We start from the raw sequence: 21,443 nt of genomic DNA, 5'->3' as shown, positions 1-21,443 counted from the left end.
GGGGCTAAAGGAATGGAAGCACAAATTGATTACAGTGATGTCAATTTTGTTTTAATAACAGGATTTTTTTTTTAAAGATTTTATTTATTTGACAGAGACAGAGACAGAGAGAGCAGGAACACAAGCAGCGGGAGTGGGAGAGGGAGAGCAGACTTCCCGCCGAGGAGGGAGTCCGATGTGGGACTCGACCCCAGGACCCTGGGATCATGACCTGAGCCGAAGGCAGATGCTTAACGACTGAGCCACCAAGGCGCCCAACATCAAACAGGATTAATAAAAATGGCTAACATAAAGAGCATCCTATAAACATGTGGGTTTAAGTATTTATATGCATGACCCCATTTTAGTTTCACTACCACCTTGAGGGAGGTACTACTATTATTCCACTTACAAGAGAGAATACAGAGTCTTAAGGAAGACAGCTCGATTGTCCAGGGTTCTACTGTTGGACTTAGAGAGCTGGGATTCAAAACTAAGGAGCTGTAATCCAGAGCCTGGGCTTTCAGCTGCCTGCTCAAGATGCACAGCAATCATACTCTCCTCCAAGAGATGGCACAAAGGGCAAATTCCCACAAGGGAGATGCTCTAGCCCAGATGACAGGTAAGATGTGGGCTGGAGGATAGGAAATCTGTGTACACGCAAGTGGCACTGGAGACTAAAATCTGGCAGCAAGAACGAAGGCAGAGTCTTGGCTAACAGCCAGTTGTCTGAAGAGATGCTGATTCCATTGACTGAGAGAATGGGTGGAATAAGCACCAAGAAGCAGGCAGGGGGATGGGAGAAAGATGCAGAGGTCAAGGTCTTCTAGAGCACAGATGAAGGTCTCAGTAGGCAACTGAATTTTTAGGTCAAGAGCTGAGAAAAATCACCTGCTAAGAAGGTACCAATTTGTCCAAAGACATGTTGAAAGCACACAAGTAACAGAACTTGTCTAGGGAGAATGTGAAGATAAAGGAAACCCCCCACTCTTCAGGGAAGAATCCTTTTTTCATCTAAAAATAAGGAGATCTAGTGTGTATACATATATACAACTTACGTATCTGCCACATAGCTGCAGTCTTTAGAAACCTGAGAAGGGTTTTTTTGTTTTGTTTTTTTAAACAAAGAAGGCAGGTGGTCTTTAAAATGCTCTCTGAAAAACTTCTCTTCCACATGTGAGGTTTTGAATTACTTCCAGGTAAGTTTATTTCTGGAGAAAATAAGTTAGTTGAATGGTGCATGCTTTTAATAAGTAAAACTACTACTAATAGCTCGAGTACCACCCAGGAGGTGCTTGGCCACTCTGAGCCCAAGTCGCTGGCGTCGGTAACTGCACTTCAGGCATAAGCACTATGGGCTCTGGGTGGAAGTTCTGCATGCTTCCAGCGCTCCCAGGATATGCCATTTCCTAGCCTTATTTATGTGCTCTCTTCACACTAAGAACCTCACAGCACAGCTTACCTGCCTTAGCCATCTGCATAAAAGGGGATTTCTAACGTAACAAAACTTCCCAATGGTGACGTGTGAGGGGAAAAAAGGAGAGAGAGAGAGAGAAACAAGGGGAAAAAACAATCCAGCGTGTTTGGTCCGCCCTCCCTGGCTGTTACTACCTTGCAGTTTATGACATACAGATAGAGGGAGGTCTGGGGAAGTGAAGGAGGCAGCCCGAGAGCCGGTCCATTCCCGTGGAAACCACGAGTCCTTTAGCACAGGCAGCTAGCTCTCCCTACTTTCCTGAGGGATTTCTTTTGTGTGACTTGGAGAGGGGCTCATGAATGATTTCTGAACGTGTGCCTCGCTCAGGCAAGCCGCACAGGGAGGGAGTAACCCAGCCGAGTGGGGGCAGAGCCAGCAAACACAGACCGCGCAGGGCTGGAAGTGGCTCTACTCTTGCATGCAGTTTTTGAAGTCAGCAAAACAGAAATCAAATTACTCTATTATGCCTGTGGACACTCGAGAAGAAGGGACTCTACCCTGGCTTAATTACCATGGGAGATGCAGCAAGTCACAGAACAGCAAAGTATGTCTCATGTGTGGACCCTGAAGACAAATGTAAGTTCTCACGCTGCTGTATTTTATTTCTGTGTTAATTTTCTTTCTGGCTTGAAATCACGCTTGGCCAAAACGTTATCATTTCAGTGAGAATTTCTAGTGTGGAAAGTTGTTGGCTAATCTTTGCTTAAGACTTTTCTTCTTCTATTAACTAAGCATAATGCAAATGGAAATTCCCGACAGCAACTATGGCAATTCAGCCTAGAGACTGAGAACTCTAACCCCAAGTACATCCAATTACTATGGGATTAACACTGGATGTATTTTTAATTGACTTTCTTCATGTAGAATGCATACCACCCCACTGTTTTTGGATTGCATGCTGCTTTAATACCGCTGTGGCTAAACTACTGTGATCGACATAACCAACAGAATGAGATAGAGCTCAATGAGATTCCTGGTAATTACAAAACTTTTCTTTTCTGGCCAGGATCACATTTTTCCTCCCTGAATGCTCAAAACTCTGCAACTGCTAGGTTAAAAAGTTCATTCTGCTTTTTCTGACCTTGCTTTGAAGAAAAAAGAAAGAAACTAAGCAAGACTCCACTAACACCATGAAGGAAGGAGATACAAAGAGCCACTGCAGTTCAGCTCCCATTGTAATAATGAGAGAAAAAAGGCGACCAAAGGAGCTCAGCATGTATACCGGCTTCAGTGTGACCAAGCGTGGGGACAGAAAGATGGATGGCGAGCTGAGGCTATAACTTGTTAGTTTTTCTTTACTTCATCTGCTACAAATTCCGGCTTAGAAATGGATATTCTTTTTGAGGAAAATGCTTCTTTGAGCTCAACTACAAACTCCTTAATGCAATTAAATGAGGACCCAAGGCTCTACATCAATGACTTTAACTCCGGAGAAGCTAACACTTCAGACGCATTTAACTGGACAGTGGACTCGGAAAATCGAACCAACCTTTCCTGTGAGGGCTGTCTCTCACCATCATGCTTCTCCTTACTTCATCTCCAGGAAAAAAACTGGTCTGCTTTGTTGACAGCTGTAGTGATTATTCTAACCATTGCTGGAAACATACTCGTCATCATGGCAGTGTCCCTAGAGAAAAAGCTGCAGAACGCCACCAACTATTTCCTGATGTCACTTGCCATAGCCGATATGCTGCTGGGTTTCCTTGTCATGCCCGTGTCCATGCTAACCATCCTGTATGGTGAGTGGCATTAGCCTCCCAGCTGCACCCACACGGAATAGACAGCATGTGCATGTTATGAGCAGATGAGCTGGGGCTCAAGGGACAAACTAAACACAAGGGTTTATTTATAGACAAGGGTCTACCATGGTACACTAGTTAAATCTTAAAGTGAGCTTTCACATATTAAGAGATCAGACAACCTATTATCCTTGGAGAGTTTTGTGCTTTGAAACATGTACATTTTATGTAGTCCCTTTAAATGCCCCCCAATACAGTCATAAAGCAGTAATTTAGCTGTCATTCTGAATCCACTTGATTTTCGCTTCTATATATTCCCAAATATTCCAGCCTTCAGGACACAACACAGTTTTATCTTTGTCACACAGTTTTCAGCACCTCTAATGGAGTAGTAAAACCTTCCCAATTACCTTGGAACATGTGCAGGGAGAACATTAGTGGTACAGTGGGTTTAATGTTAAAATATGCAGATTCTGCCTTCAAATAAATGAATTACTGCAGTTTCAATTGTTCCCTACCCCAGAGAAGCTAATTTGGAAGTGTGCCTTTGAATTATACCCTCAACTCTTTAAAAATACATACACATCAACTCCTCCAGTCTTGTTTGGAGAAGGGTAGAAAACAAATGGAAGACATTAATCTCGATTTCTTCAACAGTTTGAGAGAGTCAAACCCCTTAGCAAGTCAGCAAACACTGGGAGGGCTTCGGCAGGAAGCAGAATGTGAGGCTCTTTTCAAATTATGAGTAATACAGCTGGATTTTTTTTTTTTTTAAGAGTATTTAGGCTGCTGACACAGCACATAGCAATCATCCAGAGCTAGAAATACATTATGATCTTTGTAAACGGGGATTTTCTGGCCAAGTCTTAAGGGCTAAAATTATATACATACATATATTACCCCAGCGCTGAGGGGTATGGAGGAGGAAGGAGATGGGCAATGAAGAACAGGTGCTGGTTTGCACGGGGTCGATACTGCTCCTTGCAAGGCCAACCTCCGTTTGACCACTCAAATGTCACACCAAGATGATTTCATCAAATTTGCTCGTCATTTCCCAGACAGGCTGCAGAGGTTCTCGCTTCCTAAGACCCGACCCCCCGCCTCAAAGGCAAACTCCGGGAGTGATGCAGGGCTCCCAGAGGTCCTGACAGGGAACCAAAACCACTGCCAGAGGCGGGGGTGACCCCAGTTGCAGGTGGGGAGCAGGCACCCTTGAGCTGGGTTAAGAAGGTAGGACCTGGCCGCTACCTCCCGCTCGGGGTGCAACGGCGCCCCCTGGCGGCGGCCGCTCCGCACGCAGCCAGTTCCAGCCAGAGTTGCAACTCTCCCTGGACCGGTCCTCTCTCACTCCGCAGAGTAAGGAAATGCCCCCTCCCTATCCCGGCTTCGGAAACCAGACTGTGGCCCGACCTCGGCTGCCTCTTTGCAGAGGAAACTCCAAGGGCCAACATCAGTTTCGACCAGGCAGAGTGTGACTTGAAGTTAGGCTTGTATCCTGCACCCTTTACTTTCCTCATTATAGGTGGTGGCATTTTGGTAGAGTATACTTGCAAATGTGGAACTTGTTCGGCTTTGTCGGTCTGGACTATTGTAAAGAAAAGGAGATCTTTATGATTGCCTTTTCCCTCGTACTCAGATGTAATATCGCTTATACAGTTACCAAAGCTAATTTGGGTTTATATAACCATTTGATCCCTTTTAAAACAAAAGCAGGAACTTAGAATATGCATTAAGGGCCTCCTGCAGTGCTCTTCATTTGGGGATCATCAGGAGAGCTCTGGAACACTTTATTTGGGGCCCACCTCCTCCTACCCTCGCTGAGCACCAAGACCTAGAGAAAAAGCTCTCCGGCTGAGTCTCAAGTGCAGCCAGGGCTGACAACCACTGCTGTAAGCAGCTGTTGCCAAAGTGTTATCCCTGGACCAGCAGCACCACCTGGAAACTTGTTAGAAATGGCAATTCTCCTGCCCTGTTGCAGTCACAAAATCAGCACCTCCAGGTGGGGTCCAGCAGTACCATTTTAAGACCCTACCTCGGAGACTTTGAGGCTCGCTAAAGTTTGAGAACCACTGCCCTGAAACACTCATCAGGACAAGAATGCCATGCTTTTCTGTGTATTTCCCCCCCCAACACACACACACACCCCAAATTTGAGTTGAACCCCTAAAGCAATTATCTTTCATTTTTCCAAAAAATATTCTCCATCTGGACTTGTTAATCATTTATTCATTCACACCAACAGCATTTATTGAGAGACCACTAAATGACATCACTGGGCAAGACTGAGCAGTTATAGTGATTAAGAGGTGGGCTAAACCTCAGGGAACCCAAAGGATGTCAAAGATGTGAACAAGTAAAGGCAGTGTCCTATAAGAGTTGCTTTAATAGAGCAGCTCCAACGACATCGAGGCTTCTAACTCATTAAAAACAAAGAAAAAAGGTAGATGTCGTTAGGGGACACACAGCAAGAGAAACCCTGAAGACAACCCAAGCTTACTACAACACACTGGCATAGGATTCCAACCACAAGAAATTTCTAAACCCTGTGTTCATCAGCTAGTAGGATCTTATCATTGTTCAGTACAGTTGTTCTTAGGCTTTTTAAAATCTTGGAAAATATCTGATGTTGCCCTTTGCAACTTCCCGTACCGCTCCCCCCACCCCCCGAATGGAAACACTTCTGGCAGGGTCAGTTCCACACACCATGGGAGGCCTGATAGCCCTTATTAACTCTAACTTTCTGCATCCCAGGTTACCGGTGGCCTCTGCCTAGCAAGCTCTGTGCGGTCTGGATTTACCTGGACGTGCTCTTCTCCACGGCTTCCATCATGCACCTCTGTGCCATCTCACTAGACCGCTACGTTGCCATCCAGAACCCCATCCATCATAGCCGATTCAACTCCAGAACAAAGGCCTTTCTGAAAATAATTGCTGTTTGGACCATATCAGTGGGTAAGTGGGTATAGGGTTTCAGGGGCTTATTTGAAATAACTGCTGATGACTTCCAAAGAGACTTGTTCTGTTTTGTTGCACGGAAACCTGACACCCTGACTCTATGGGGGTTTTGTTATTGTCCTCTCTAGGTTGTAATGTAGTAATTATCAGATTTGCTTTAGGAAGAAAAAGTATTAATGTCACTGGCTGACAATGTAAGTTTGCACAGTTAAGAACATATGTACCTACAGAGCCAAAATTAGAAATAACTGTGCCATAGCCCCTTCCAAATGCTTTTTCTGCATCTCACACTTTCAAATTCACTACTCTAAATCTTGAGCTTCCCCAGAAACCCTATTTATCATCACTGGACTTGTTGCCAGTTTAAGATGGCAGATCCCCATGCTGGAGAATACACAGCTTCCGGAGGTTGGAGAAAGGTACCAGGTGCTGTAACTCAGAGGCAGAAGGTGAGGACAGAGGAAGGTGGCAGGACTAGCTCAGGGGCAAGGCATTTCCGCCTGCCCAGTGCCTCAGTAACTCCTCTTGTTAGGTCACTGCACACAAGATTTCAACCCACTTCACTTGCTTTGATTACACATTCACCTCTCACCAGTATCCATCTCCTGTCACGCACACTCAACAGGCAGGAAAGCCCAGGTAATGGGAGCCAAAGGGGCAGCTCCCAGGTAGTTAAGTCAATGGCACCTGTCACCTCAGCAGGCTTGGTTTGTAACCAAAAATTCCCTGGGATTTGTTTTAAGGTTACAAAGCTTTTCAGGCAAGAACACTGCACCTGCTTATGGCCACATAGGTTCCAGCATCTGCTAACATGAGAGACACTGTGGGATTTGATGGCAGGCTTGATACCAAAAACTTGAGTCTTTGTAATAAAAATCCAAGTTAGTAGCAAAAGCAATAGGATATTTTGTGTTTTTCAGTTCCTATTCCTTGCCTTGCTGCTAAAGATGTCCTCTGTAGAGTAGGCAACTCCATTTTACAGATGAACAAACGGGGGTTCAAGTGAAATGACCCGAAAAGACCCCACAGCTAGGAAATAGGACAGTGCCAATTTTATGATGGAAATGTTAACAAATTACATTTGCGGGATTTTCAAAGTTTTGAAGGGTCTTACCTGGTTTCCATTTTAAACTTCCTAGTACAGGTTGAGGTGGATAGAAGAGATTATGCTTATTTGATCAGTTAGGGAACCAGAGCATAGAGAGGTTTTGGGGCTTGCTGGATCAACTAGTGACTGGGCTAGGACTCCAAACTTCTGGCACCAAGCCATGCACTTACTGCTGCATGACCACTTTCTTTAGGAAACCATTTTTGCTCCCCCCCCCCCAAAAAAAATGCAGCTTGTGGTTTCTGGGCCCATGTAATCTTAGACTCTTATTAGGAGCAAGAGAATGAAGGACTAGTGGCTCTCCATCCCAGCTGCACCTAAGAACCCCTGTGGAGCATTGTGATTTAATTGGTCCATGGTAGGGTGACTAAGGTGCAACCAGGGTTGAGGACCACTGAAACACATGTGATTAGCAAAGGTGGCCAATAATGCAAACAAAGCAAATCATGCTATAGTCAGGTTTATTCTAGTTTTACCTTTGTACGCGGTCCCATTGGTGAGACAGATGCTGGGAGCATCACCCATCTTTTACCTTCTGCCATACTGACACCCCTTGCCCCATCCTAGTAAAGCTCAATAGCACTAGGCTATTTCAGAGCAAAGACAACCAACCCACAATGTTTAAAGCATCTTACAGAAAATAAACTGTAGATAAGGTGCACAGAATGACATCACTCCATTCAGCTATCAGTCCAGGAGACAGGCAGGATGGAATGGTTGTGGGGGTGCTAGGAAGAGCTATCAATTTGGCCATACTTACAACATAGCTACTATGTGCTTAGTACTAAATATATCTAAGATGAGTAAGATCTGTATCTGGAGGCCTCCAACAATGTGGTGGAGGAAGGCAAATAAGGAAACAAAAGAGCTAAGGTTACATACCTAGGCTCTATACCACAAGTCTGAGATATAAGGCTCAGGAGATGGCAACTGGGAAAGGCTTTAAAAAAAAAAAAAAAGTTCTAACCAAGAGCCTGAAGGTGCTTATCACAAACATTCTGAATTTTCTCCTAGTTTCCACTTCTGTTTTACATTTACTTAGTCCAGATGGAATTTTGCGTATACAATCTAACAGGTTCTTCTATCAATGAATACAGCCTGAAAAGCATCTATTGATATATCAATAAATTAATAAAAAAACTATCAGTTTGTCATCATTTTATTATGTTAATCCCCATACATCATTAGTTTTAGATGTAGTGTTCCATGATTCATTGTTTGTTCATAACACCCAGTGCTCCATGCAGAATGTGCCCTCCTCAATACCCATCACCAGGCTAACCCATCCTCCCACCCCCCTCCCCTCTAGAACCCTCAGACAAATTGATATTGTTTTCTTGATAGATTGAATTTGAACTGCCCTTGCACTCCTGAAATACATTCATAAACGAAATTGGTTTTGGAGGACGTTGTTGGTTTATCATTCTTACAAGGTTTTTTTTTTTCCTTCCTTTTTAGCTATATTAAATAAATTTGGAGCATTACTATTTTTTTCTCTGTGGTCTTCAAATATTTAAATAGGAATGTTCTTAAATAGGAATGTTCTTTAGAGATTATATAGAACTTAGTTCTAAAGTTCTCTCATCCTGGTATCTTTTTAAATGTTCTCTTTAATTACAACTCTAAACTTTTTTCAGTGGTTTCTTACAATTTCTACCTTGTCTTGGGTTATTAGCTACATAGAAAGTTGAAATCATCTTTTATATTGATTCTTCGTTACTAAATGCAATTCTTCTTGCCTTTACATCTACTTCATCTGATATTAGTATAGCTATGCCAGTTCTCTTTTGGTCATTTTCTGAATATTTCTTATTCTGTCTTACTACTGTCACTTCTGATTTAATATTTAAAGTATATTGCTTATAAGCAGCACAAAGTTTTTTTTAATCCAATCTTTTAATTGGAATATTTACTCCATTTATATTTAATGGAGGCCATAGTATTTGGGTTTAAAATTACCCTGTTACTTATTTCTTTTGTCCCATTTGTTCTATATTCTAGTTTCTATCCTTGCCTTATGGCCTGATCAAGAATTCATTGTTCCCCTTTATAAGCTTGTTATCCATGCTCTTAAATCCTTGTGATTTTTTTTTTTAACCTAATACAGTCTAACAAATTTTATCATTTCTTAGATAATGGAAAAACCTTGGAATATTTTAACTCCATTTATCCCTATCTTTCATGTTTTTTCCTATTGTCTAAGTATCCTTTTAAAACCCATAGGACATAAGTGTTCTACTATTTCCCACATATTAATCCTTTCTGTTGCCTTCCATTGCTTTTGTCATTTCCATGATTCATAGTCCTTACTTCTGAATTTTAGAGTAACCATGTCATTTTCTTTCAGCTTGTTCTTCTAACCCTCTTTATTTTGCCTTCATTTTAAGCATATTTTTTTGCTCAATATACAACTCAAGGTTTCAGGTTTTCTGGCCATTTAGAAGAGGCATTCCAAAGTTCTAACTTATAGAATTTTGTTTGATAATGAGAACTCAGCTGTCAGACTTAGCAGTGTCCCTTAGAAACCACCATCTCTTGTCACCCTTTACTGCTTTAGGATTTTTCTTTGTATCTTAGCAATTTTACCATGAATGTGCCTAGATGTCTGTTAGCTTTGGGTTTGTCCTGCATGGTGTTTATATTCATTCTTTCATTTTTTTACTCAATGTCTTTTGTTCATTTAGCAACATTTTTGGCCATTATCTTTTCAAGTGTTGCTCCTGCCACATTCTTTCTCCCCAAAACATTTCTTGGACTCCAGTTTCACAGATGGTAGAAATGTTATCCATGGTTATGACTCAAATAACTTTTCTACATTTTTCACCTTTAAGTCTTTAGTCCAGGTAGTTTTACTCCTTTATCTTCTGGATTATTAATCCTCTCACCAGCTACTTCAAATTTGCTGCTCAACAGATGTGTTGTAGCCTTAATAGGTCACTGTATTTCTAGTTTTAAAATTCCCATTTTATTGTATTTAGTTTTGAAATAATTCTCCATATTTTCATCTGTTTTCTTAAAGGTTAATCACAGATATCTCGACAGCTGATTACCTGAGATATTCTATTTTCTGGGGTCTTTTCCCCTTGGACTGTTAGTACACCTGGTAATTTTTTTTTTTTATTGAATACTAGACACCATAAGAAAAAAGAAACTGTTAATATTCTTGTTCAGAGAGGTGTTCCTTAGCTTTAGCAGCCAAGTGCAATTAAATTCCCTTAATCCAGTCAGGGATTGAGCTTATTTTAGGCTGGCTTTTCATAAGCACTGTTTTTTAGTTTACCCTTACACCTAGGTTTTATTCCTTCATTTTTTCAAATGAAAGCCTGAGGTGTTCTCCATTTTGAAGAACTCCGAACTCCCACCCCCTCAGCACTACAAGACTGCTACTGACTCTTTAGGTACTCAGCCTCTCAGTCTATCCCTCTAACAACCTGGTAAATGACTAAATGGGAGAAGGGGCTCCTACTAATACCTTCCTTCCCTTCACTCCAGAATCTTAATTCCTGAAATCCCGGCTACCTTGGTAGCCCTAACTTCAATTTTTTCTCTAACCCCTGAGACAAGGTTTTGGGCCTTGAGTTCTGCCTTATTTGAAATTAGTATTACCATACCTCTTCTCCTCATTTGAAATTCTCCCTTGCATCTTTTCTCATCTCTTCATTTTTGTCATGTCTTTGTTCCTTTCATGTTTTTTTTAAGATTTTTTTTTTTTATTTGAGAAAGAGCATGAGAGAGAGCACAAGTTGGGTGAGAGAGAGGCAAAGGGAGAAGCAGACTCCCCGCTGAGCGGAGATTCCAATGTGGGGCTCGATCCCAGGACCCTGGGATCATGACCTGAGCCAGAGGTGGACACTTAATAGACAGCCACCCAGGCACCCCATATATTTTCACATTTTTAAAACACAATTTTCCTACCTCTGCCTTTTGATAAATTCATCCTATGCTACTATCACAATTAACAAAAATCAATTTTATTCTTCCCATCTTCTATTTCATATATTTTCTAGTAGTTCATTTACCTTATTTCATGCATTTACTGACTTGTCCAAGGTCATTCTTTCCTTAACCCCATCCCAATCAGTTTGAATTATTTGGCTTTTCCATTCTTTTTATTATTGCAGTCCCATCCCAAACAATTGCGCTGATATTTCTATTAGAAGATCATAAATAATCAACTAGGTTGTATTATTTCCTCATTCACCCTGAGTCCCAATTTAGACTTCTCCATAATTTTAAAATAACTTAATAGTGCAATAGCTTTTTAAGCAAGTCAAAGAAATACACAAACTATAAAGATATAGACATTGCTTACTACATGAGAAAGTTTTATGGCTAAAATCAATATAAGCCAAGTCAAAAGAAGGTTTCAGTGTGTATGAACAGACCAAGGGTTGATGTTCCCAACATACAAGGAGTACCTACATTTCAATAAATAAAAAGACAATTCAAATAAGTGGAAACACCCAGAGTGATGCCCTATGTATGATCTTATTTGTGAATATGATTTGTTCTTGGACAGTGTAGCCAAAGTTGTTAAAATTTGACTTACCAATCCTACCTCAGACTGTCCTACAGAAAAATAAAAGTAGATGTAAGGACATTTAACTCAGAAGTCTTGGAAAATAGCAGAAAAGATTATGGTTCACTGTATTGTTTTTATCCTAATTACAGAACATTTTATAGCTCTTAAGAATATTGAGGTGGGGTTATTGGATACTCAACTGGAAAAATGTCCATGATGTAAATGCAAAAAATCAAGATTTCAGGGTGGTATGGATGGTCTGAGCCCATTCTGGTAAAATAGGAATAATTTATGTAAATCTGTTAGCAGGAAGAATCTGAGGACTTCACATTTGTCAAGAAGGGGAAATTAGAAAAAAACATTATGTTTTCCCCTGTAACCTTCTGTATAGTTTTGTCACAAATATTATAAATGCATCATTTTTGATCATCATAACATCTGTGGTGTGGGAGAGAAGGCTTCATGGAGAAGGTGGATGACCTTCCAAGTCTGCTAGGATCTAACAAATGGCAACCTTGGGAACCACAGCCTAGATGACTCAAGGTTTCCTGCACTTGGTATTTCTGAAATTTGCTGCTGCATCCCCCTGCTTACTGCTACCAGCTTGGTCATTTTACTGTTGCCAAGGCTTTCATCCAATTCTGAGGAAAATGAACATAATCACAAATCAAATGTACTTTCTATTTGTGAGCTCTGAGTAAAGAGCTGATGACAGAAAGACTGACGCATTAGATTAAGAATGAATCTAGGATTTTCTGGATTTCATCATCCTTTCATAAACCCAATTCCCATGATCAGAGGTAACCGTGACTTCACTACAATATAAAAAAATGAGCAAACGCTTTCCTCACAATGATTGCCTTGCTAACATCATGTAAGAAAATACTTTATTCCCTATCTTTAGCAGGTAAAGGTACAGATTAGATAAAGTGAAAAGGACTATTTTTCACATTGTCCTAGGACAGGCAAAGACCCCAATTAAAATTTTTTTCTTCTATTTCAGAAATATATTTGCAGCTCATGGGGTAATTTTTGAAGTATCACAAGTCCAGATAGCCTTGAGCAGGGAGGGAAAAAAATTCTATTCATGACTACTATTCTCTACATTACCACAATACCACTACTTTTGTAACAGGATAAAAACAAGCTGTCACATTTATTCAGAACCTTTGTCTTCACAAACGGACACCTTTGCATAAATCCTCAGTTGAATGCTTAGGTCACCAGGTACAACTCTTGCCTTTAGGCACGTCAGAAATTTACTGTCTTAGTGCAGATTTATAAAGAAACTTTGAAGGACAAAGAAGAAACTTTGAAGGACAAAGAAGAAACTTTGAAGAACAAAGAAGAAACTTTGAAGAACAAAGAAGAAACTTTGAAGATTAGTGAACTATGCTTAATTTTTTTTTAGAGAGGACTTTGAGCATCTTTTTGTCTATCAACAAATTTCCATTTTGTATAGCTGATTGGTCATAAATCTTGGTTATAAGCTAAATGTCTGGAGTCAGATTATCTGGCTCTGTTGCTCCTAAACTGTGGGACATAGGGCAAGTTACTAACCTCTCTACCTTAGGTTCCCAATGAATAAATTTTAGTAACAGTACCTATGCCATGAGGTTTACTGATTGAGTAAATATGGGGTTTGTGTCATAAGCATTACAACATGTAAACTTTTCTGTCAGGTTCTTGGTTTCTTCCTAACAAATTAGCAGGATTAGCTTCTTGTCTGTTTTCACAATTTATCTAGGTATTCCCAGTGTGTTACTAGCCATTTGACATTGGTGGGTTTTTCCACATGAATTTTTGTTTTTATAGGATTTTTTTTTATGTAGGTTCTTTAGGTTTTCTGAATTTTGAATCCTTACTGAGCTTGCCTTTCCCACTAGAAAGTTTAAAAAAATCTTCCATTACTTTTATAGGTTTCATATTATAGTCTTTGAACCACTTAGAATTTAACCTGTGAGCTTATTCTTTCTACACAGCTACTTTTACCATTTCCCCACTGATTTGATATGCCACTTATCATAACCCAAGTTCCCATATATATTTGGGTTTATTTCTGGACTTGTTCTGTTGATCAGTTTACTCGTACCCAGAATATACTTTCAGTTGAGAATATATAATGGCATTTATTACCTTAGATCAACTCTTTCTCAGACTTTTCATGACCATTTTCATGTGCTTTGAGTTTTAGAAATCAGCTTCTATCTAGTTTCTGAAAAATAAAATGGTTTTATTGAAACCCCATGTAGTTTTTATAAGTCAACTTTCTAGACCTTTTGGGTGGCATACCTGTGTACTTTTTTGGTCTTTTCTATTTTTGTGTGTTTGTGAGCACTCATTCTACGTAGAACGAAGTGAATGTACATAAACAAAGATTTTAGCATTTAGAATTTTAAGTCACATGCAATTTAAGCCCAAGAATAGTGAACTATGCTTAATTTTTCTATCATATACTATCTTCTGAAAGAAATACTTGCAAAAATACAAAGTGAATCAGCTGAATAAAATGTGCTTAAATCCAGTGTTCTGTTGGCCTTCATGCCTGAGGAGATTCCCAGCTGAAACAAAGTATATGGAGTCGTCCTAGGATTCTCTCCTCTGGGACCTGTCAGGTTTATGCCCAACTCCCTTATTGCCAGGAGTCAGCCAGCCTAGGAAGTAGAGTCCAGAGATTCATCAAGCAACCAGAACAGGAAACAAATGGGTTACCTCTTTTCCACTGCTGGGAGATCATAATGTAGGCTAGCACCTAGCAGGACACAAAGGCAAACTTGAGGAATTAATCTAACTTTTCTTTTCTCTTGGTTTCTTGACTCATTCTCCCTCCTGGGTGAGGCAAAAATGGTCTTTTTTTCTTTTTGCTTCCACCATATGGCAATGTCCTATCCAGAAGGCTAGGAAGGAGCTCTGGGCACCATCTCAGTCTGCAGGTGAGTGGGCCAGTATCTAGGAGCAGGGATGCTAACAGCCACATGGAGATTGCAGTCCTTCCCAAGAGTATCATGGCACCAGACAGCTGCTAAGTGGCCAGCCATACTGTCACAGCCCTGAAACAAAGGCTCTGCAGAGCCACTACCCACTCAGCCCACTGTCTCTTAGCTCTTGGAGTGCCATGGTCCTTTCCCCTTCTGCCCACAGGTGCAGAATGTAGGGACCTCTCCCCTGCTGACCAGCACTTCATACTTAGAAACATCATAGAAAGGCTATGCTTTTGGAGGACACATCCTTGGTTGTCCTTCAGCATACTTGCCCATGGGTAAGAGGCCCTTTAATGGCCCAAGTAGCTCAAAAGCTGCCAGAATGACAGCTGACTTCTTTCTGCATGGCAGGCTCAGCCATAGCCATGGCACAATATGCTCAATAAAACAGCACTTAGCATAAACTCTCCAGGGCTACTGGAAACTGGTGAGAAAAATTAAGAAGTGATTTGGTGGTAAACAAGTGCTCTGTGCCTTGTCAGTCTGCTACTTTGGCATGCTTCATGGACTTTTTTGCTCTTTTGATCATTCTCTCAAGGAAAATGAGGACGGAAAGGAGGGGCAGGACTGAGAATTTTATTACTTCCGGATATTGAGAGCAGAGGACTAGCATCCATATACTGCCCCTTCCTGCCCACGGGCCGTGCAAGTTATGGAGCCTTCCACTTTCTCCAGATCTAACCATCCTTTCTGGGCTAGAAGGTAGGAACCCTCAAGTCAGGGGCTGTGGCAGATCCTCCGATAGGTTATCACCAGCACCCTTCATATCCTAGTACTTGTTCCTTCATTGGCCTAACAAAACCTCAACCCTGGATCCCTCAGACCACCACCCCTTACGGTTACTGCACCCACATAACCAACAGCTGCTGGAGAAAATCTCCTACTGAATCACATGGTGCCACATATCTGTCTTCCAACTTTGCCTGCCCTTTGTTGTGGTCAGTCCTTTGGTCTGTCCCTAGTGCAACTTTCAAGTTTTTTCCTATTTACTTTTCTCAACCTCAGACCTTCATTCTCCAACCAGAAGGCCTTATCCCATTCTCCTCTATGAAAAGGCCATTAAAGCTACCTTTTCCCTACTTCTACTTTCCAATTCTGCTTTCAATTTCCAGTTTCCAAACAGGCATGCCAGGACCATCCACGTTCTTCTGTACTTTGTCTCTACTTCCTGTGCTTCCCCAAAGTATCTTCAAAATCCTCCCCATCCATCTCTGATTTATGTTAACTCCCCTAATGATTCTACCCTTAGCTTGCTGCATTTTGTCACATTGTTCACACCTCAAAGCACCATCCAGCTTTGGCTGCCCTTTTTACTGTTCAAGGTCACCAAAGCCTTCCTGCTTCCTAGTCATATCTAGGAGACTAATAATGTACTCAAGTAATACAAGAGTACTTTCTCAATGTGAGAATCCAGCAGCTCAGACTACAGAGAATGCAAACTTGCCCTTCATCCCTCCTGCCTTTCCAGACCAGCACCCAATCTGTGCTAACCCGAACTTCACCATTATCATTCAGTGCAGAGTACAAGCAGGAGAGGAGCAAGTGAGTCGTACCAAGCAAAGCTCCCTCAGATTTCAGCCCTTTGAGAATGCCTCAGTCCCCTTTCACTTGGATATCCTTTGACTCAGTTTGCTCTTCAAACTTTTGCTGCAGCTTCTCTTGTTTTAGCCCTTCTCATTTTTTTTAAACTATCTACTGTCCTCCATTTGTGAATTACTAATAAGAGCACATTCTTTTCTTGGGTTGTTCTAGTTGATTGTGACCAATGCATTTTGTTTAATCAGTGAAAGGAATTTCAGGATCGTATACACACGTCTGGACATGGTCCTGATTCAAAAATCTTTCTTTCCTTACTATCCTTTTATGTATTTAATTCTATGGATTAATCGCTTTCAATACTAGCTCTTTTTCTCTGTTCCTTTATTAACTCCCAAATGAACCACTGAAGGTTTATACAAGGAACCATATTTACAGGCTACATTCAAATGGTTAAGATGTGACCAATTCCCACCACATTTAAGGAAACCACCCAGTTTACATGTTTGATATAGGAACTTTGGAAATCATCCAGGATACAGAAACCCACAGTCTGTTTATTCAGGGGTGCTTTTTACTTCTGATACAGCAATTAACCCATCTGTGTTTTTTTAAAGGTTATTAAAATTTCATTTCATCCAATGAAAGATAACTCAAGCCTGTCTGGAAGAAAGTTGATCTTTTTTGTGGTCTTGTTTGGTCCACTGGTTGTGTCTTTGTTTTAGGCACTGGCTACTGAATCCCTGGTAAATGCCCATGATGTACCATAAACCATGTATCTGTGGTTCCTCTAATTCAAGGGAAAGGAGAGATTCCTCTTATATCTCCCAGCACCTTCCTGTACAATTCTGCCAGCATTCTATCATGACTCCAGCCACTCTATTCCAGCATCACCATTCTTAGATGCAAATTGACCAACCATGCCCTATCATTCTGGTTTAACACACATGCTCCCCACATATACTTGAAGGCACTATTTCTTTGGATTTGTCTCCTAAAGCCATTTACCAAGGAATCAGACACCTAGGAGACAAAGTATGAGAGTATTTAGCCATACACAGGCACTCAGTTATGCTGTTTGAATGAATCAAGTACATGAATGAGAAAAGGAGGAAGACGTGGAAGGAAGGGAGAGGGAAATAAAGGGAGGGAGAGAAATAAGGTTTCTTGAGAGGTCCTTGTCACTTTTCCCCTGACAGGTCATCTTTAATAGGTCCACCTATGCCCAGCTGTTTTATGTACAGGACCTCACTTGGCCAAGTACAGCAGATAAAGGTTTGCATACACATCTCTAGAGTAGCTTTTTCAGTATGCAGATTCAATGTCTGTTTCCATAGAAACAGGTTTGGCAAGGCTGGTTCACAGAAGCTAAGAATGAGATACATTCCATGAGAATTTCACTAACTTCAGGCAAAAACTAAAAGTCACACTTTTGTCTTTTCAGTAACTTGGTGCTTTAAACTCAGCAGGAGAGCGCCTTAAGTCAAGCAAGAAATATTTTTCATTAATGAGGTTTCTTTTTTGACTGTACACATTTCTCAAAATTGAAAGCAGTTACAGAAGTGTTAATAGGGAATGTTCCTCAGGGGAATGGAAAACTTTCAGATTCTGGTTAATGGTCTTCAGAACAGCCCCCACCCAGCCCTTTCTTCAGTGAAAGGTCTTAGCCGCCACTTGTTCACCTGCCTATTTTGAGTGAGGTATTTTGTCGTTTAGCCAGACATTAAGAATGTTAAAGAAAACTGAAAAACTCGAACAATAAGACTAAACTGTAAAAGTGAAGTATTTCTCTAAGCATCCCTAAGTAACCATCCTATCAGTTTCTGAAACCATGTGAAACAGACAAAAGTGATAACCCATAACTGAAGACCATTTATTTCACCCTTGGATGAAAACTTCCTTTGGGTCTGTGAAGGACTTTTCTGTAAGGAAACAATGGAAGCACAGTAAAAATTACTGTAAAATGCATATGCTTAGAGCCATTCTCAGATAATCTTGTTCAACAGAAATGGAGAAGCCCAGGAATTAGTATACCTCAAGAAGCACTGCCTGAACTATCAGTTTAGAATTTAAATTTTTTAATGTATATTCTCATGAACTGTATTTCATACTCAAGATTTCAGACTTGTGCATTGCATGTACATGTATTTTTAAGGAACCATGTAAGCATTTCTACTAGAAGTACACAGCTGCTCAACCATGCAGAACATACCAGGCTTTTTTTTTTTTTTTAAGTTTATTCATGAGAGAGAGAGAGAGAGAGAGAGAGAGAGAGAGAGCATGAGCAGGGAGAGAGGCAGAGGGAGAGGGAGAAGCAGGCTCCCCGCCGAGCCAGGAGCCCGATGTGGGGCTCGATCCCAGGACCCCGGGATCATGACCTGAGCCGAAGGCAGACGCTTAACCATCTGAGCCACCCAGGCACCCCACCAGGCTTTTAACTTAAGGGTAGGGAGGAGCCATGTCTTACTTGTCTGTGTTCTTCATCCCTAGTACAGTAGGTGTTCAATACATGTTTGCAAAACTGACCAGTAATCAGCCAATCCTGGTTTCTTCAATTTCCATTTCAAATTGGTCAAGGTAATAAAGTACCTTCTCACATAAAGGAATATCATGTTGTTTGAAAGATATCACTGCCCATCAATAACCCTACCAGAATTAAAGAGGAAAAATACAACGAAGATGACCAACTCGTTTCCCTGGAGCTCTTTTGAAATAGTCTAGAAAGTCTTAAGTCTCACATGAGATTTGTCTAGAATACCTAAAACTGTCAGCAAGCCTCTGAACAAAGATGTTTTCATTCTAGTAGCAAAGAATTCTATTTCTAGGTCTCCAACCTTCAAAATTATACTCAGAACAAGTTGGGTGTCAAAATACGGAGAAAAGCACTGAAACCTCCTACTGGCCTGACCTAAGTAGTGTTATCTGCAACTCCTATCTGTTCACCTACCTGGAAAGTTTACCAACTCTTCATAATTATTTTGAAATAGGGATGGTTCACTGGGTGAATAAACTAATTCCTAGACTCTACGGAAAGAGTAACACTAAATAGCCTATCTTCAGAATGATTTGCTTTTTCTTTTTCCAGAGTGGTTGAAGGCAGAGAAGACAGTTGATTTAGCAACCCAATCAGTGGCTCAGCAGCCTGAAACAGGGTAGAAATAGAAATAGACCAGGTGAGAACCAACGAGTCAAAAGTTTTTATTCTTTTTTAACCCATCCCCAGTTGCAAATAGAATTGAATAGACAACAATCATAAAAGAAGGTAGGGTCTTATGATTGATCTCCCTTTGTTTTTCAGGTCAAAATTGACCTGTTTAGTTTATGGGCTTTTAACAGATTTTTCACAAGGATAAAATAAGAAATCTGAATCAAATTGTTTTCATGGTTCTTTAGAAAGCTTTTTCCACATTAGTACATGTTAGAAGCTGAAAGTCCAATTCCTCAAAGTTGAAATAATTCTCACAATGTAAAAGATCCTAAAAGTTGAAAGGGAGGAGAGAAGGAATGATGGGTTTGGTTAACTTAGTGGCAATAAACTAAACATTTTAAAGTGGTTTTGCAGCACCAAGCTCCTCTGTCCATAATAAATTGCCATTCAGAGTTCAGCACCAGGTAAGAAGCTGCTCCGGCAAGAGGAGCAGCGTACTGAGACCCAGGCAGCCTGGGCCATCGACCAGCTTTTATGGGCACATGGGCTGGGTCCATTTCCTCACTTGTGAAGTGAGAAGTTTGGATTACTGAATTCTTAAACTCATGGTCAACTCTATAGTGCTATAGTCTGTAAACTGAACCCTCAAGTCTTGGTATTGAGAATATTTAGGGAGAGCCCAAGCAAAACTTAATTGGAATTTAACATCTCCAAACTACTACTTAGCTATACTGCATGTTAGACCAACAGATAAAATTCATCAGATTAAAATTGAGTATAATTGATATAGCTCCAAGATATAGCTCAAAACTCCAATTAATAGGTCACTATTAATAGAGACCCAAGGTACTGAGCCCGCCAAGATCTTTCAAGAACAGGAAAAATCATCAGCAATTTTAATCCTAGAACTATTTTCATTTGTCTCCCACATAGAACATATTTTAGCAAATAGCCTACATACGATTCTATATCATACTTTAACTTGTAATGCATTTCTACTATTCCATTACAGGCTCTATTGTTAGGATTTTAATGGCTGCAATTTATTCCCTCATGTTGGTATAGCATAATCTGTTAGCCATTCTCCCAATTCTGTTTCTAGTTTTGACTAGCAATAGTATATTCAAAACACTCACTTGGCATTTAGTAGCATTGGTTTATTCTGTCCTTACAGTCGGTTACATTTTAGTTTAGTCCTTTGTGTTTCACTTGCCTTTAATTTCCTCAGATATATTTACTTCAGTCCAAATGATCCCTTTTCTCCTGTTTAAGGAAGTCTGACCATTTTAGAAGTTGCTTTTCTTTTTAAAAAAAAGTCACAAATGAAGGCAAGTACTTTAAAAAATTGTGGCAAAACAACCAATGTGCCATTTCACTATTAAGTATGTAGTTCAGTGGTACTACATTCAGAATCTTGTACAACCATAACCACTACTCCCAAACTTACCATCCCAAGCAGAAACTGCATTAAGCAATTCTTTTCCATTCCCTCCTACCCCAACCCCTGTAACTGCTAATCTACTTTGCCTCTATAAATTGGTCTTTTACATTTCATAGAGGTGGAATTATATTTGTCCTTTCAGGTCTAGCTTAGGTTTTCAAGGTTTATTGCACTACATATAAAACCACTCCTTCTTATAGTTCAATAGTCCATTGTAAGTACATTTTATTGATTTGTCTGATGGTGGACAAGAGTTATTTCTACCTTCTGGCTATTGTGAATACTGCTGTATTGAACGCTGGCATACAAGGATCTATTGGAGTCCCATTCTCCATTCTTTCATGTATCTATCACAGAGTGGAATTAGGTCATATTCTAGATTTCCCTTTTTGAGTAACTGCTACGTCTTCCACAGTACCTATACCCCTCTACATTTCCATCAGCAATGTAGAAGGGCTCATTTCTCCACATCATCAGCCAAAGTTACCTTGCCTTTTTTACGATTTTTTTTTTTTTTTGAGAGAGAGAGAGACCAAGACAGAGTACAAGCAGGAGGC

The 21,443-nt window shown here is 40.5% G+C and overlaps 1 protein-coding gene across 2 annotated transcripts in view; it reads left to right on the top strand.

The window, feature by feature from the left end:
* The first annotated feature begins 1,179 nt into the window (after positions 1-1,179).
* The window catches only part of HTR2A (5-hydroxytryptamine receptor 2A), a 55,505-nt gene continuing 35,241 nt past the window's right edge, over positions 1,180-21,443 (top strand). The window contains exons 1-3 of one of the 2 annotated variants that reach the window (XM_035003383.1): positions 1,180-2,032; positions 2,463-3,195; positions 5,947-6,147. In XM_035003383.1, coding sequence (XP_034859274.1) covers positions 2,784-3,195; positions 5,947-6,147 — 613 coding nt within the window. In that variant the 5' untranslated portion in view covers positions 1,180-2,032; positions 2,463-2,783. Of the gene's footprint in view, positions 3,196-5,946; positions 6,148-21,443 lie in introns of both variants that reach the window. The other variant, XM_035003382.1, reaches the window with a different exon arrangement.

The sequence above is a fragment of the Mirounga leonina genome, unplaced genomic scaffold (assembly GCF_011800145.1).
Source record: "Mirounga leonina isolate KUSES-001 unplaced genomic scaffold, KU_Mleo_1.0 Mir_127, whole genome shotgun sequence".
NCBI classification, from domain to species: Eukaryota; Metazoa; Chordata; class Mammalia; order Carnivora; family Phocidae; genus Mirounga; species Mirounga leonina.
Note: the sequence above shows the minus strand (reverse complement) of the source record. Positions and strands in the feature narration are given on the sequence as shown.